Source organism: Neurospora hispaniola (genome assembly GCF_033458365.1).
Source record: "Neurospora hispaniola strain FGSC 10403 chromosome Unknown B0T23scaffold_1, whole genome shotgun sequence".
Lineage (NCBI taxonomy): Eukaryota > Fungi > Ascomycota > Sordariomycetes > Sordariales > Sordariaceae > Neurospora > Neurospora hispaniola.
Window position 1 is genome coordinate 435,370 of NW_026944406.1, and position 17,435 is coordinate 452,804.

General features: G+C 39.2%; 3 protein-coding genes across 3 annotated transcripts; 1 reads left to right on the top strand and 2 right to left on the bottom strand.

The window, feature by feature from the left end:
- Window positions 1-877: 877 nt before the first annotated feature.
- B0T23DRAFT_2093 (uncharacterized protein) lies at window positions 878-1,792 on the bottom strand. The gene is made up of 2 exons (XM_062833525.1): window positions 1,261-1,792; window positions 878-1,181 (listed from the first exon to the last, which is right to left on the bottom strand). The coding sequence occupies exons 1-2, from the start codon at window positions 1,690-1,692 to the stop codon at window positions 1,002-1,004; spliced, it is 612 nt and encodes a 203-aa protein (XP_062696450.1). The 5' UTR covers window positions 1,693-1,792; the 3' UTR covers window positions 878-1,001.
- Window positions 1,793-2,852: 1,060 nt separating this feature from the next.
- B0T23DRAFT_368624 (uncharacterized protein) lies at window positions 2,853-3,759 on the top strand. Its single transcript, XM_062836458.1, has 3 exons — window positions 2,853-3,125; window positions 3,306-3,462; window positions 3,533-3,759. The coding sequence occupies exons 1-3, from the start codon at window positions 3,068-3,070 to the stop codon at window positions 3,618-3,620; spliced, it is 303 nt and encodes a 100-aa protein (XP_062696451.1). The 5' UTR covers window positions 2,853-3,067; the 3' UTR covers window positions 3,621-3,759.
- On the bottom strand, window positions 3,760-6,750 carry B0T23DRAFT_368625 (uncharacterized protein). The gene has a single exon (XM_062836459.1). The coding sequence runs from the start codon at window positions 6,429-6,431 to the stop codon at window positions 4,056-4,058; it is 2,376 nt and encodes a 791-aa protein (XP_062696452.1). The 5' UTR covers window positions 6,432-6,750; the 3' UTR covers window positions 3,760-4,055.
- Window positions 6,751-17,435: the final 10,685 nt, after the last annotated feature.

Sequence of the window (17,435 nt, forward strand, 5' to 3'; positions counted from 1 at the left end):
CAGCTGCACACTGGTGAACGTTCCCGTTCTGCTTAGATGCCCCCATCTTGAACTTCCCCTTATATTACTACCTATTATCCGCCTATAAATCTTGCAAACCGTCTACCTTGGAAATTATTCAGGGATTTGCTAACTTTCCCTCTGCTTCCTAGCCATTGTGTGCCGCCTTATGTTCTATGAGACGGCTGGCTGTCTGGGGGTGGTCGTGAATTGGGATTGAACATCTGTTAGCATTATTCCAGGTATTTTAGTCTCGTTGAGAGGTGGTCGGAAGAAGGAGAAGCAATCATACTAAAATTGATGAGCGGTAGTCAAATTAAGGTTAAAAAATCAGGAACGTTGGTCTAAGCACGTTTGGGGAGATACCACACCGGGCCGGCCGCTTCCAGGCAAAAGGTCGGGATGAGGGGTCGGAGGATTGGGACGAGATGTGTCGATGGAGCGTTGGGATGAAACACTGGTGTTCGATGTTTTCAATAATACAACAACATGTCTGGCCCTCCCATCGGATCCTGGAAAATGTACAAGGCTCCGTACTCGAGGCAATCGATGATTCTACATCACCAACTCGCCTCATGGGCTCCGGTGGCCTGGCATATCACAACCTTTGTATCAGTGTAAACGATCGGACGTCTGTACTTGGCGTTGTCAACAGCGATCCCGCCCTATGTCTTGAACGTTTATGTTTGTAGTATGAAAGCAAAGTTCCGCTATACATGGCATCGCGTCAATGTTTCGCAAAGACGGATGTAACAAGTTGATGAGTACCCTAGGCGCTTGATCGTGATGCTGAGCCACTAATAGCGGACCGACCAGCTCATGTCTTAACATCTGAATGTAAATAGGTACTTCCTCCCGTGACAGTTTTTGATCATACCTAACCATCGCCAACATTCCTGAGCAAGCTCGTAGTCTCCATGGACTTCAAGCCATAGGTGACTCTGTCTATTTGCACCACGTACAGGCAGAAACCCACCCACAACACGCCCTGCGCTGTTTGCCTAGCACTCGTCATACCTAACAATGACATTCCAATTATCCGTCATGAAGATCTGACCCTTGGTCAATTCCGCATACGGTCCCATGTTCCACAAACCTATACGTTGAGGGCAGTTGTTGACAATGGTCTGGGCAGCGCCAGTAATGTAGCCGAACGTGTCAATCGTTTTGCTGACAGTGTTCTGTATGCCGAAGTCCATGTCAGCAAGATGTACCTAATTTCATTCTCGAGCCTCAATAGAGACGGCAGTGTTGACGTACATCATTGCACCAGTAAGTAGCAGCACCGTATGAGCAACTGACCCGACCACAGTTACCAGGGCCAGGGCCGTTGGTCGGTTTGCCGGGAATGTTGTTTAGGTAGAACATGCCCGTTTGGATTTCCTCCAGGAAGGCCCATTCAAAGACGTCGCAAGTAATGTGATCGATCGTGTATCCGCGTGACTCGAGGGGCATGGAGAGCGAAGAGACGTTGACTGGTTGGTCAAAGCCAAAGTCGGAGATGAAGCCTGGGTTAATGGTTTTCATGTGCTTGTAGGCTTGCTCAATGGTGCCTGTAACGTTTACGGCAGGACCTCCGGGAGCAGTCTGAAGCTCCCATGTAAGCTCTTTGATGCCATACCCAGAAATGGCTGAGGCATCTTTGTTGGCAACGGTCGGTGCGGCGACAGCAGGAAGGACCTGTTTCATCATGTCAGTGTCATGAATCGTGTTGGTGGGTCAGACTCATACCAGTAAAGCAGCCAGGATACGGCCGGAGTTGATGAACGAGGACAGCATTATCACGATACTTCTCGAGGGAATATTGCAGCAAGAGGGATTGAGTGGTCTGTACCGGCGAACTTGGGCATAAGAGAAGGAAATGTTTTTCCAGTACGGATTACTCGTCCCATTTATACAAGAACCTGAAAAAGGACACTTGCAGACTTCCGCTTCAATGACCTCATGTGATTTGGCCTGGCTTCCAAACCGACGATGGTGTTTTGGGCGGTACTACGACAAAAGTCGTGGTGATTCATCGGCGAAAGGCAATGGGGGATTGAGACGCAAAGGCGACCGTACACAATCACAGTGTACGCGAATATAGAAGAAGCGGGTTGAGCTGACTGGCGGAGAGATGGTCCACTGCTTCGACCTGGTACGCCAGGAAAGGCGAATGTTGGGAGCCGCATGCACAAGCAACCACTCACCCTCTCAACCGATGGCCAACCGACCCATGACTCCATGATGGTCTATCATGACTCCAGCTGGAAGTTGATCTATTCGATGGGCCAGACTTGACTGCCAATGCAACAACGAATCTCCGGGGAAATCGCCTACATGTTGGTATGTAGAACATGGTGAACACCGCCCGTACTGGTTGGAAGACGCCGATGAGCTTGCCAGTCTGAAAAAAACGCAGCTGGTCAGGGCCAGCCAGAACGCCGCGGGAAGTTTTCAATAGAGGCTGAGCGAAACTTGTGAAGGGAAGGCAGTGAACTTGGTGATAACAAGGTGAGAGGTCAGGTATAGATTCGAACTGAGCAGGTGGTTCGGCCACATCATGACGATCAGCACGTCGGGCCACCAAATGTCTTCATAGGATGAGAGATGCAGGGACCGATGGGTGGGATGGACTTCGCAGAGCAGACCAGACTGTTCATGTTCTTGATAGAGTGCAATATGAGAAGGTAGATGTAGAATTGGAAGTAAGTGACCAAGACAAAGAAAAGAAGGTGGAATTTGATAACATCTTGCGGTGCTCCAGACGGGAGGTGCTGTCCGCAGGCATCCAACTGATAAGATAAGAGCTCCCCAAGCAGCTCCCGTCCCCCAACTTCGGAACCACTTCCTTTCCCCAAGCCCCTAGGTATGGCGTCACGCTACGGTTAGTACTCAGTGATGTGCACGGACTTTCCTCTTTATCAACACCAACACCATCATCATTATTGGATGCAATGTAAACACTCATCATTTACACCACCAACCACCCTTACAAAACAACTAGCATCTATTTTTCTTTTTTTTCAAAATCATCCGTGAACCCCAGTTATTTGACCCTTCAATAACAATAACAATATCAACAACAATGGCCCTCCCACCACCTAACCCCGTCCTCCGTCGCCAAGTCATCCAATTGTACAAAGGTACTAGTAACCTTACCTCTTCTTCCATCCTCCCCATGAATTCTTCCACTTTTCTACGAGGTACCTCTAGGCTACACTAGAGGTACCATCGATACCACCAGCACCCATCCATCCATCCATCCATCCATGATACAGAAAAAAACAGAACGGACAACTGACTGACAAAAACAAACAAAACAGAACTCCTCCACATGGGCAAAGAATACCCCCAAGGCTACGACTACTTCCGCCCCCGCCTGCACCGCGCCTTCATGTCCAAATCCAACCTGCGCGACGAAGGGGAGATCAAGCAGGCGATTGCCACGGCGCAGTTTGTGCAAAAGGAGTTGCAGGCTTTGTGAGTACCTCTACGTTGCCTTAGCCCCGGTCAAAGCGATACTAAATGGGAATTGACTTGACTTGAACAGATATTATCTCAAGAAATACCGAACGTTAAAGAAACAGTACTATGAAGTGGGGGAACCACAGGTTTTTGGGGAGTATCATCAGGTTTGAAAATAAAGGGTTAGTATCTTTTATGGGATCTCCTCGGGTGTGTCAGTGAACAGAAACGGTCATAACTCGACAGATCCTACAAGTTGTACACATAGCAGTGTCATTGGATAGCGCAAAATTTTCAACTCGGAATCAGGGAATCTTGATACGACAGATGCGACTGGACTTCACAGGTCCATCTTTCCTATATACCTATCCATATACAAGTCCATCCAAGACATCTTCCACCAGACCTACCCACCCAGATGCATCCCATCCAATCCCATCCATCCACCCATATCCAAAACACGCTCACCCTATATCCCGGCCTCCTTCCTTTCGACTCCAGAAACAGAGGCCACCATTAAGAAATTACCATTCGATCCGTCACAAATGAAACTACACCTCCCTTGACTACTCTCCCTCGTTACTTGCTCAACCTCAAACAGTCTCACCTCACCTCCTCCTAGCCCACCATACTCCAACCTCCAAACACTCTCCCCAACTCGTCCCATTCCCCTCCACCAGATCATTCATCATCTTGCCCAACCACGCATCCCACTCATCCTGACTCTTTCCCGACACATCCCTCAGTATATGCTCCAAACTCTGAATCATCTGCACAACCGTTATCAACGCCGTCCTCCTCAGTGCCCGCGCCTCCGGCCCCAACGTCTTTCCCATTCCCCCATTCGCATCCATTTGCAGATTCGAAAAACTCGGCTTTGTCGAGATAAACGCCTTTCCATCCTTGGTCACCACACCGCCCACGCCCTCGCGCTCCCAACGGACTTCTGATAGCGGAACAGCCAGCCGCTTGTTGCCCATCGCCGTGAGGGTTTCAGCTTCTTGAAGCATAATGGGGCCGACGAGGGTACAGGGCATGGACGACAGAGAACGGGCTTCGAGGGCTTTGGACAGCCAGGCGTTGTATTCCACCAGGAAATGATTGAGCGGGGAGGAGAGCGGAGTGTTGGGTGTCATTACGTAGGCTCCCATGCGGGCGGCTTCGGCGGCTTCGATTTCCTCGGGGCTTTTCTCGACTTCGTTGTCCTCGCTACCTTGGGCCGGCTGCCCATCCTCACCAGCGGCCGGCGCTGACGAGTTCTGCATATGTTCGGGGACGTGCGGCCTCAACATCCGCAGGGTATGATCGCTTTCCCAGATTTCGATGGCACCGCCCGGCGCAAGAAGGCGAATGTACTCGTCAATCAACGGCTGCTGCATGGCAGTAGTAGTGATGAGAGACACGTCCTTGCACATGATCAAATCGAACGAGCCGTCAGGAAAGGGGAAAGGGAACTTGCGGCAGTCATGCTGAACAAAACGCCAGTTCATTTGCGGGTCAGGTTGCATCCCCGAAGAGCTCGTGGCGCCACCTCCACCTGCTGCGGACAGCGTAGCAGACGAGGAAGAGGCGCGGTTGCTGCGGCGCCCTTCGCTACTGTCGCTGTTGCCCGAGCTGCTGGGTGGAGCCAGGGGAGCAATGTCAATACCCGTAAAGGAAATGCCGTCGGCCTGGCCGAGTTTCTTGTAGTGCTTGTAGCAGAGCATCGACCAAACGCCGGAGCCGCAGGCAATTTCCAGAATGCGCTTGGGTGGCTGGTCGGCGAACTCGGGCGAGCATATGGGTTTGCCAAAGAGCTGCAGAAGCAACAGCGTCCTCAGTGTCTGCCTATGTATTTCCTCGAGATCGACGGGCAGCGGGTACGCCAGCGTCGGATCGGAGATGTACGTTCGGCCGCTGCGCACAACAAATGGTCGGGCCTCGTTGTTGGCGAGCTGGTCGGGGTTCGGAAGCGGGTCGCTCGAGAGGAATGTCCGACTGCTTACCGTGGTGCCAGCAATGCTGGAGACACTTTCGGCGCGGGAGCCATCGTAACCAGAGATCTTGGAGCTGGTGCCGGACGAGAGAGGCATGGCGCCGGCTGCGCTACTGGCATGTTGTTGCCCCTGGGAATGGGGCGGCTGCGGCGGCGGCGGCACGTGACGACCACGCTCGAGGATGCTGGAGGCGGCGTGGGCGGCAAAAGCAATGGAGGCGCCGGCTCCTCCCCCGACAAGACTGAGGTTATTGCTCGTAGTGGGCGCGAGTGTGCGGGTTCCGTCACGAGAGACGGGCGACCGGGCTGACGAAGGCTCGGAAGAAGCGCTGGCAGTATTGGGGGGAGTCCAGTATTTGCTATCGTGCGTGTCGATGCGAGACGTCGCGGGGAGCTGCCTGTGGCCGTGGTGTGGGTTCGGGTGTAGGCCAGCCGTAGGTATCCAGTCGGGATAGTAGCTGCGGTGCTGGTGATGGGATGATGAGGGAGGGCTGAGGAAGTCGCGGCGCGAGGGGCGATAATGTTCGAGAGACGAGGTCGCGCGGGGTCCCGGGCCCGCCGAGGCAGATGAGGCAGAGTTGGCAGCGCTTGTGGCGGCCGCGTCGTCGCTGCGATCTGATGGTGGGTGATGTGTTCCACTTGGCTGTAGCCAAGCTGGCTTCAACAGCTTGTGCTTGTGGGAGGACGATGCTGGTGTCGATGGATGATGATGACCGGCGGCGCTGCTGACCACCTGCAGAGGAGCGCCCGAGCTGCTGCCGGTGGTGCTGGCGCTGTTGGTGCGAGCGTGGCCGTACTGGCGATGGCGTCTGTGCGAGTGAGCGCCCGAGGTCGACTTGGAGCGAGTGACGGTGGGATGGAGAGGATGCGGCGGCGCTCGACGATCGGAGGAGGACGAGGGCTGCAGCAGCTGGCCAGAAGATGAAGTCGACGGTGGAGGCGGCGGCGGCTCGACCTGGTAGGCGGATAAAGGGGCCCTTGCGGCTGCATAGCCTGACAGGAACTCCATCTTTACGGTACGGTAAGGTACCTACACTACGTGAGGGAATCTGGGCCGGTCGTCCTGGTGGACATGGAAGGCAGGGCACTCAGCCGGGCAGGCAGCCAGGGCAGCCCAGGCCAGACACAGAGCCAGCAGGGTTTCAGCAACCTAGCTCTGTAGGTAGGTACGTAGAGGTAAGTACTGTATGGAGGTAAGGTACCTACGTAGGGAGTAGGTGAGGTAAGGTAGGTAGGTAGGTAGAGGTAGTGGGTAGGTGTTGCTCGTTTCCCGAGACGGGGCGGAGGATGGAGACGGGGTCACGGTCACAGTTTGGAATGAAACAAACTCTTTTTTTTTTTTCTTTTTTTCTTTTTTTTTTTTTTTTCCCTCCCTCTCGTCCCTGTCTCTTTCCCGCCCGTCTTTCGTCTCTCTGCCCGCTTGCGTGTCCCAGTTAGGGCGTTCCCCCTCCCCTCCCCCCGTCTCCTGATTTTCCAATGGAACTGCCGGTGTGTGGGCAGGGGTTTGCTGCAAGCTGTGCCTGCCCTCCATCTGCCCACTGGTCGCCCGACGGGAATGGAGATTCCTCAGGGTGCAGTGCTAGAGGCATGTAGAGGTAAGAAGGTCCGTGCACCCCCTTCCACTTCCCCCCCGCTAGTGTAGCCGACCCCGCTGTGCAGTTCGTTGGAAACAGCGCACTAAACCACTAACAGCGGAAGATCCTCCACCCTATCCGACCGACGGGACCAAGCCTGTAAGGTACACCCGAACCTTGTGCACCTAGGGTCAATTCGGGGTTGACAGGACAGGACCTGCAGGGCACCCGGGGGGCGTGAACCGCTTCTCCTTCGTTGGTCGAATTGGTTCCCTTCCCTTGCTCCAAACAGCTGGAGCACCTAGCCAGTGAGCCAGCCAACTGTAACGTAACTGTGGACGGTGACCAAGGGTTTTTGTTCTTTTTGACCGACCCGATGCCATGTGATGCGATGCTACCTTCCCTTCTCTCTTCTTTTCTTCAATCCAACCCACCCTGTCTCCAGGCTGTATGTACGGTGGCTGCCGGATGTTGCGATCCTGCGGCCGCTATCGTTGTAACCCCGGCCGGACTTCCCGTCCGTCTTGTTTCTGCAATGCAAAAGCACCTTCTGCACTGAGAAGGGATTCCGAAGCACGCTAGGTAGGTAGCTACGTAGGTATTTATTTGGTTGGTGGTAATGTTTGGAAATACCTACGTAGCCTCTAGGGTGATTGACCCCTTTTTGATGAGCCTTTGTTTCGGTCGGTCGTCTTCAATCCCGCTTCAACAATAATGACAAGCGACGATGGGACCTGAATTGAAGGATTCTGAATTATCCCATCCGATTGGATCCCCTACACTGCCGTCACTTGTCGTCCCGTCCTTCCTTTGGATGATACCTTGTAGGTGGCGGGACCGAACTTTCCAAAATTTCACTTCGTCCTCAACTCGGCTATCGACCTTGGCTTCCTTTCTTGCAAGTGAAGAGATGTTGTTACTCGCCTTCCAGTGGAATCGATGCGTGGAGTTGGACACGGAGATCCAAACAACAAGACAAAAATAGAGTTGGCACTTGGCTTGCAACGCTTGGAAACAAGGCAAGGAGTAACAGTGACGAAAAGGCCGGGGGGAAGTAGTGTACACTATCAAACACAGCCCTTTTTGCTGTCGATCATCGATTCAAACAAGGAGCGAGCGGGCCCCGAAAGGTGCACTTGTTAGGGCGCGTTCGGTAAACCAGTAAATGCACCAGTAAAGGCTTCCAGTAAATGCCTTTTACAGGGTAACGCACTGGCCAGATCGTAAATATATATGGCGGTAAGCTCCGCCTTAGTATTAACCCACTTTTAGTACTTTCTTAAGGGGATTTCCAAAATCTGTTCGAATCGCTAGAAATATAGAAGCGGTCGTATCTAATCATCTATATATAATCTTGGTGTTGTTATTAAACAATATAGATCTTTTTCTTTCTTATTACTCCCCGTTCGTCACCACCCTTCTTTATGTCTGTTGAAGAACGAAATCCGCTTATTTTTACACTCAAATAAGTAACAGCCAAGTTTCGCAAGTAATACAAGAGGAATCCCAGATAATAGGGTCTCAATTATTGTCACAAGGCAACTAGCTTCCCCTAAACTAGCTCAACCTATTTCCCTATAGTCAGTCTACCCCCCCTTCTAACTAGTCCCAATTTTAAATTAGAGGTAAGAAGAGGAATTGTACGGTTACTAAGAATTAGATATAGAATAGCGAATAGGAGGTTTACTTATTTACCTTCTTAAAAAATATTGCGAATAATAGGGTAACTAATTAGAATAGTTATAAAGATTAAGTATATAATAATTTCGTAAAGGATATAATTAAATAGTTTAATATTAAACTAAATAATAATTAAATCCGTAATAAAATCGACTAATTTTATTATAAATAGCGTATATAGTTAATTTTAAAGAATTACTCGTAATTAAAGTTCGGATTTAATCTTAATACTAATACCGCAATTATTCCCAACGAAATATAGGATTTACTAATCGAAGTTAATATATTATACTAACCGGGCATAGATTTGGACTATATATACTAACCCTAGTTAATAGAAGAATAAAAAGGTCGGCTAATTTAAGAATAAACCTTTCCCGTACTGTAAATTCATAGAAGAAACTTTTGCTAATAACTAAGGTACTACCGGTAAATATACTAAAACTTTAAGCGTATTATTAATTATTAGAGAAAGTTAGGCGCTTACCCCCCTATTTAAATTTAATAATAATAATAAAGAATCCCCTTTACTTATCCCTATTTACGTTTATAATAGTAAAAGGAAGGTTGCCACTTCTAATAATAATCCCAAAAAGAAGAAGAAAAAAATTGTTAACAAAATAGTCGCTAAATATATACGGGTATTAACCAAGGTAGTAAGAGAGATTATTCAAAAGCCTGCCCCCGCCCCGCAATTTAACGTATAGCTTAATAAGGCGCTTGAACTCTTCTATAAGAAGTAAGAGGATAGAATTAATAATATTATTATTAAAATCGCGTTTTGTAAATAGGAGGAGTCTAATAGAAAAGTGCGCTATTTTGTAAAGATATTTAATAAAAAGAAAGAGGTATACTTTTAATTATTGAAAGAGAGGATTAAAGGGGGTAATAGTATAGTTATTGGAAGAGGAAGCTTTTATTTTAAATACTCTAATTTTATCGATCCTAAATTATAATAAATTTAAAAATATATTTATTAGTAGGGTATAGGCGGGAGGGAGCGGGAAGTAGGTTAATCCCGGATTTTTATATTTTATTTTTTTAATATACTTTTTCTACAATTAAGCAAAACTACTACAAAAAATCGTATTTATAAAAAAAATACACTATTATAATCGCTAGAATAAACCGAATTGATATATCTACTTTATATTAAATTTAAGGCAATATTACAGGAAATACAAATATTATTAATAATTTTAGGATCTCGGTCAATAAGGAAGTCGAAAAGCTAAGACCGTACTAATATTACTTAATATATCAAATATATTCATTTAAAATTTGAAATATTTTAACACTTTTTACACTTACACGCACTCAATTCAAGAAGGCCACACTCTAGTACTCTAGGGGGGTAATCCAATAATTTAAATTTATAGCTCGATATATACAATAATAATCAATTTAAATACTTTAAAGGGTAATTTAAACAATTAGTACTAAATTAAACTATTTATTCCCAAACCCTTATTTACACTAGTAAATTAATTCTCCTCCTCTCTCTACTACTAAATTTAACCCCCTCTCTTACACAATCTAAATCTCTACCTCTCTCCCCTTCTATTAAACTTATCGCAATAACTCCTCTATATTTATTTCACAATATAATTACGCAATTAAATTATATACCTATTCGCGCCTCCCCTCCACACCTTATTAATATAGTTATTCTAATTCTAATCCCTTTAATTATCCTAATATATACTAATTCTACTAAATAACTCGCTTTCTTTACCGATTATATTATAGAATTTCACCTTCTTATTTATTATTAAATTATAGTACTTATTGAAGAGTTCGTTATACTTAAGAAGCTAATTCAATACTACCGTAATTGCAAAAATAACTTTCACTTATATATTAATATTGAAATTAAACGAATATTGGTAAATATAGAACGTACCCTTCAATCTACTAATAACCTTCTCCATAATAATATATATCTAACTATAACGAAGGTTAAAAAACTCTTCTATTATTACTAATCTAAACCCCGCCCTTACAATTTTTTAAAGGTAATATTGAACACTACAATACGGCACGAGTAAATAGTTACTAGGGGTATACCCCACGTTGGTAAAGTAATACTAACTTTAAAAGATACAAAACCTACTTACTCCTTACTATATAAAGGTACTATTAAGAACCCTTATATTATTAATAGAACCCTCCCAACCAAAGAGGATATATATAATATAATTATTAAAATTATATACAATCAATATATTAATTAAATATATACTTTTATAATTACGCTAAAAGCTCGCGAAAACGTTGAAACGCGGGTACTTGGTCGACGACAGCGACAAAATCGTTTTTGACATTAGAATCGTATTTAGGACGTCTAATTACCCCCTTCTACGATATTGTATTAATTGTGTATTGAAAGCGCGGGTGTCGGGGCGACTGGAAGCGTTGGGGGCGGGTTAGCGTCGAGCCGATACGTACCCGGGGTGGCCGGAGCCGATATAACGACGATAATACTCCGAACTGGTATAGAGTTAGTAGAAGCTTTAGAAACTTTAGGCCTATTTTAGGAAGAACGAAAGAAGTTTATAAAGGAGGCTATAAACTTTCCCGGTATTAATAGCCCGCTTGCTGCCCGGGCGGTATAAGTTGAAAAATTCTTCGAAATTATAGTAGTTACCCTACGTACCCGAAGTTAGAGCCTTTAAACTATTAATAATAATATAAAATAATTCTAGGACAATATTAATAAATTGAAAAAGATAATTGCCGAAATTGCAAAGATTTAGAAGTCCCCCCCTTTAAAGTCCTAAGCTATAATTATTACGGGCCTAAACACCCCCCCTATAAATATAAAGAGACCCTATTTTATATTAATAGGTATTTAAACTATTATTCCCCTCCGGGTTGAATGGTACTTAATAGTAAAATTAAATAGAAAATTTTTATTAATTAATAAAGAACGACGAATAATAGTAGAAACTATTGATATAATTAATAAAAAATATTTTAAAGTTAAAATTAAGGCGGTAATAAAATTACGCTTTAGTAAAGATTATATAGTAATATTTAATAAGGAAGGTAAATGTTAGAATTTTAAAAATTAAATTTAAGTAATATATATTTTTTATTAAAATATTATAATTACCTTTAGGACGGTTTCGGTAATAGTTTATAGTATACTATAAACGTTTATTAATAACTTAGAGCTTAAAGCGTTAATAAAGAATTTATCCGAAAAGAATAGTATTAATATTATTCGGGCGAGAGTATAGCGAAGGAAGTACGGGAGTAAAAGGGGCTCCCTACTATTCGAAGTACTAATAGTAAACGATGGAATATATTTAATAAAAAACTCCTTCCTCTAAATAGGTAATACCTTCTATTATAAGTCCTTTGAGCGAGACGTAATTCCCCAATAGTATTATAATTATTAGGAGTTCGGCTACTTAGGCCGGTTCTACCTTAATAAAAAAGAGGTGCGGTACCCCCGCTGTACTAAGAAGAAATACCCTAGTACAATTATAATAGAATCCAAAGCTAATTACCCCTTTAATTAATAACCCGAATTTAAGAAGTACCTCCTTTATAATTATAAAGGCTATACTACAATATTAAATAAATACCTACTTATAAAAATTATAAAAGGCTACGCTTTAATAGTATTTATAGAGTAATTAAAAGAATACGCCCTATAATTTATATTAATTATTATTAATAATATACCAGCCCCGAATTAGGACCGCTGAAAAATTGCTTAAACCGTCCCTACGACCCCCTAATAAATTTACTCTAATATAAAAAATAATAACGTTAATATCTCTAATACTTTACTTAAAGACTTAAAAACTTAATAGTAGGAGGTTCGTTCCTCTAAGAGATGTAATATTTATAAAAAGGAGTATAGGATATTTAAAACCCAATTCGATAGAACGTACGCGAAATAGTAATAGTAAATTACTAATATAATTAATATTATACGGAGAGCGAATCCCTAATTACGCTAAAAGTTTACCGAACTCTATTTATTTATCTAATAAATTTAAAAATCTTCTATTAGAATATAATAAAGTTATATAATAAAATAAAGATTATATTTGAAATAGAAGACTATTATAATATTATAGTAATATAGGAGCCGGGTTAAAGTATAATTATAGGTAATATATTTAATATTAAAGTGTTTTATTATTAGGTATTAAATAGTGCTAATTAAGGATATGTAATAATATATATTAGTAAATAATTTATAACCGAATAGTAGGATTATAAATAAAAAGACGATTAAATAATAATATAATTAAAAAAAGGTACTGAGGAAATACGAATATAGTTAATATATTTATTAATTTAGGACGCCGGACCCGAGGCGTATTAGCGGACCCCTTTTAAAAAGATTGTATTAAGGCCGAGGGGAAGAGATATTATAATAAGTAATATAAACCTTTATTACTTAAATTAGAATATTTATAGGAAGGAAAATCGAAGTAGTAGAATATTTTTAACGTTAGTGGTTAATTATTAATTAATTTTCGTAATACTATATAGTAAATTAATAAAATTAAGAAATATAATAAAAGACGAATTCTATAGTATAATCGATTATATTTAAATTATAGAATTACTATGTATTATATATTAAATAATAGAAAACGGAGCGTTTATCGGGTTAAATTATTAAGTATAATTAGTAATTATCTATACCGGAATTGTAAAAGAGCCGAAGGAGGGTAATATAGGATATAATTAAATATTTATAAATATTAGGAAAATTAAGGAATTTACTAATAAATATATTATAATCCTATAAATAGTTTCGATAATAGAAGAATTAAAGGAAGTAGCGAATTAATTAATATTCTAGTTAATTAAAATTATAAATAAGGCGGTTCCGAAATAGAAGAGAAGTATTAATAAAAGAGCCAATTAGTAGGATAGGGATATAAGGGAAGTAATTAAATATATAAGAAGGGCGGCCTATATATAAAGGTTAAGGAGAATATTAATAAAGAAATAGGAATTAAATAAAGCGAAATAGAAATAGAATAAAGTTATATAATTTATATAAATAAAGTAATAGTATATATTCGCGGAAAATACGTCTAAGGATTTGAAAAAACTATAAATATTAGAATAATAGGGAAGAATATGTAATTATTTACTATCCGAATTATTTAAAATACTGGTATTATACTGTAAAAATAATAATAAAGAATTGAAGAACTATAAAAATAAAGTAGAAGTTTTAATAGAGAGGTTCTTTCCGGCAGTTAATATACCGACGGATTACCTACTAGATTAATATATAAAATAAGAAACCTAGTTAATAATAAATTACATAGTTAACGCTGATAATATAGCGAAGATAATACGGCAAATAGTACTTAATAAAATATTAAAGAGTAATTAAATTTTTAATAAATTTTTTAAAATATATAAGCGTAAGTTAATAAAAATTTTAATAATAATAATAATAGGGAGTTTTATATTCGGATTATTCCTAATATAATAGCGATATATTAAGGTAATAATCCTAAAGAAATTTAATAAAATAGCGGTATAATAAAAAATTATAAACGTATAGAAGTTTATCGCCCTATTAAATTATATAAGTAAAGTATTAGAAATTATAATTATAGAACGGTTTATATTTGCGGTGGAAGAATATAAACTCCTACCTAAGGGTTAAATAGGAAATTAAAAAAGGAAGTTAATTAAATTTATAATAAGGGTTGTAATAGAAATAGTATATATAATATAAAAGTTAAGAGTAATTATATTACTATTTCTCTTCGATTTTAAAAGGGTATTCAATCGGGTAAACTATAAATAACTCCTATATACGCTCTAGGAAAAAAAATCACTAATATAGCTCTTATATTAAATAACAAATTTCTTATTAAATAAAATAAATAATTTCTACTTCGATAGGGTAATATTAAGGGAATTCTATATAATTGCAAGGGTATTATAAAGCTCCCCCTTCTCCCTAATCTTATTCCTCCTCTTTATTATAATGTTATATAAAGTACTAAAAAGGTTTAAAAGTATTATTATAATAGGATTCGCTAATAATATTAATATTTTAGCCTTTTCAAAGTCGATAAGGGAGAATTGCGAAAAATTCGCGATTATATAGAGAATCTATTACGAATAGACAATAGAAAGGGGAATAGAATTTAAAGTAATAAAATCGGAATTTATTTATTTTATATAGATATAATAGCCTAAATAAGAGACGGTTAATTTAAAAGGCTACTAATTAATACCTACGGAAATAATATAATTCCTAAATATATAGTTCGATTGTAAATTCATTTACAGAGCGCACTTCTAAATAATAAAAAAGAAAATATTGATATAAATATATACCCTAGTGCGAATTATAGCGAAGATATAGGGATATAATTTCGTACGAACGTAAGAGGTTTATACTAAAATAATTAGGGCGGTAATAACTTACGGTATATTAATTTATTATATTCCGACGGAATTAATAGGGGAATTTTATAAATTAATACGGGATTTAGCCGTAATTTAAAATAATTACCTACGGGTAATTTCTAATATATATAAAGCAGTATTAATATTTAACCTCGAAACGGAGACCTTTTACCCCCCCTTTAACTTTTATTTTAATAAGAGAATCCGGGTATTTAAAGAGTAGTTAACCTATTCCCTAATTATAATTTTTATATAGAGTATATTAGTATAAATAATAGCCGAGGTTTAGGATTGAAAAATATAATATTTATTAAATTTAATATTAATTAATAGTAGAATGAAGGTTGAGTAGGCCGTATAATAGGCGCTATTTAAAAATATATTAGTATTATAAAAAGAAGCGAGAGAATTTACGCCGGAGGAGAAGGAGAAGTAATTAAAAGAGGCGATAAAGAGGGAGTAGGTAGTAAAATAGTATATAAAAGTAATAGAAATTATAAGGAAGAGAAAATACTTTAGTATTATAAAGGTATAAGTACGATTTAATAGAACTATACTATAATACTATATACGGCCTAATATAAATAAAAATCCTACATTATACTATTTATTAAAAGTAATAAATTCCCTATTAATATAGGCGAGAATTGGGAAGATAGGCCTACGAATATTCCTTTTCGAAAGAAAAATTCCGGAAATAATAATACTATATTATTAATATAGCGTAGGGAAGGAGACGTTCGAATACTTAGCGTTAGAATACTAGGAAACGGAATAAACCTAATTTTAGGGCGAAGGTATATTTATATAATTAATAAATAAGGAGGAATTCTATAATAAGTTCGAAATAAATACGGAACGGATTTTAAAATAGGCCCTATAGTTAGGGAGGCTATAAGAATATAAATTGGTAATTAAGATTAAGAAGGTAAGGGAAATAGAAAAAACGTTTAGGGATATAAATTAGTGTATTTAATTATATATATAAAAGATCCGGCTAAAACTAGTAATTATTAAATTAGAACGGAATTATATTGGAATTAATAAGAAGCCGATTAAATATATATTAAATATATTGAAGGTAGCCCCGGAAGAAAATTAAATTATAATTAGACTAAGGGAATTAGAGAATTAACTATTCTATATTGCTATTATTTAATATTATATTAATATTACTATAAGCCTCAACTTCTTTAGGATTATAGTTATTTTCTAAATTAGAATTTTTATTATTATTCTTATTAAAATCCTCGGTAATAATGCTAATAAATACCGTTTTTATACTATAATAGGGCTAAATAGAAATTGAATTATTAACTAGACCTATAATTAAAATACAATTATAAATATTATAAATAATTTATTCGATATTAATAAATTATATAAAGGAAATTAGTAGAAATATTAATATAGGAGTAATATAGGGTATTTATAGTAGAGAAGTAAATATTAAAGTTATTTTACTTAATATAAACCGCTATTATTCCCTTACTAATATGTATAATATCGATAGTAGCTATATTAATTTTATTAGAAAGAAGGCGGACGGATTCTTCGACCTTCACAATACAAAAACGAATTATAGTAATATTATTACGAAGTATAGTAAAGTTTATAAAAATATCGATAGTAGTATAAATAAATTTTTTTTTTTTAATAGGAGATTTAATTATAATTATTAAATTAAAAACTAAGAAATTACTAATAAAGGAGGGTTCGGCGCTAATATAATCCGCTATAACCTATATAGTAGCTACGGCCTCTACCTTACTAATAAAAACCTTAAAATCGCTTTTAATAATATTATAACCGTATAGAGCCGTAGCAGCTTTAATAAAGGTATATACTAAAAGAGTAAATTTAACGTCCGGGTATTCCTCGGTCCTCTTTTACAACTAACATTTATAATAGGGAATAAAAGGATAGACTACTTTATAAATTAGAAATAAAAATACTATAGTAATAGTATAAATACTTATAAAAATCCTAAAAATATTAAGCCTAATTAAAAATAGTTTTAAAAACGGCTATATTCTAATAAATTAGAAGGAGGGTATATTAGAGCCTATAAGTATAAATTTTATACTATTTATAATTCGTAGGAGTCCGGAAATACTTTATAGTAGTATTTTTCTTTTTTAATATTTCTTTTAATAAATATTTCTAAACTTTTTTAAAGGTAATAGGTTTAATAGGGGCGTCGTCGTACAGCGAATTAATAGGGCCGATATTAAGAAATACTATATTCGAAGCGGCGCCGCCCTCTAAATTATTAGGGGAAGTTGTAACCTTCGTAGCCTTAACTGTCTTTAAAGTAAGCGTTTTTTTAGTAGCGCCGTTAGGTTTCT

Excerpts from the sequence above, each read along its gene's own strand:
- B0T23DRAFT_368624 (XM_062836458.1), top strand. The coding sequence starts at position 3,068 with ATGGCCCTCCCACCACCTAACCCCGTCCTCCGTCGCCAAGTCATCCAA. Across the intron at positions 3,126-3,305 it reads AGTCATCCAATTGTACAAAG|AACTCCTCCACATGGGCAAA; the intron begins GTACTAGTAACC and ends CAAACAAAACAG. Across the intron at positions 3,463-3,532 it reads CAAAAGGAGTTGCAGGCTTT|ATATTATCTCAAGAAATACC; the intron begins GTGAGTACCTCT and ends TGACTTGAACAG.
- B0T23DRAFT_2093 (XM_062833525.1), bottom strand. The coding sequence starts at position 1,692 with ATGATGAAACAGGTCCTTCCTGCTGTCGCCGCACCGACCGTTGCCAAC. Across the intron at positions 1,182-1,260 it reads CTACTTACTGGTGCAATGAT|AACACTGTCAGCAAAACGAT; the intron begins GTACGTCAACAC and ends TTCGGCATACAG.
- B0T23DRAFT_368625 (XM_062836459.1), bottom strand. The coding sequence starts at position 6,431 with ATGGAGTTCCTGTCAGGCTATGCAGCCGCAAGGGCCCCTTTATCCGCC.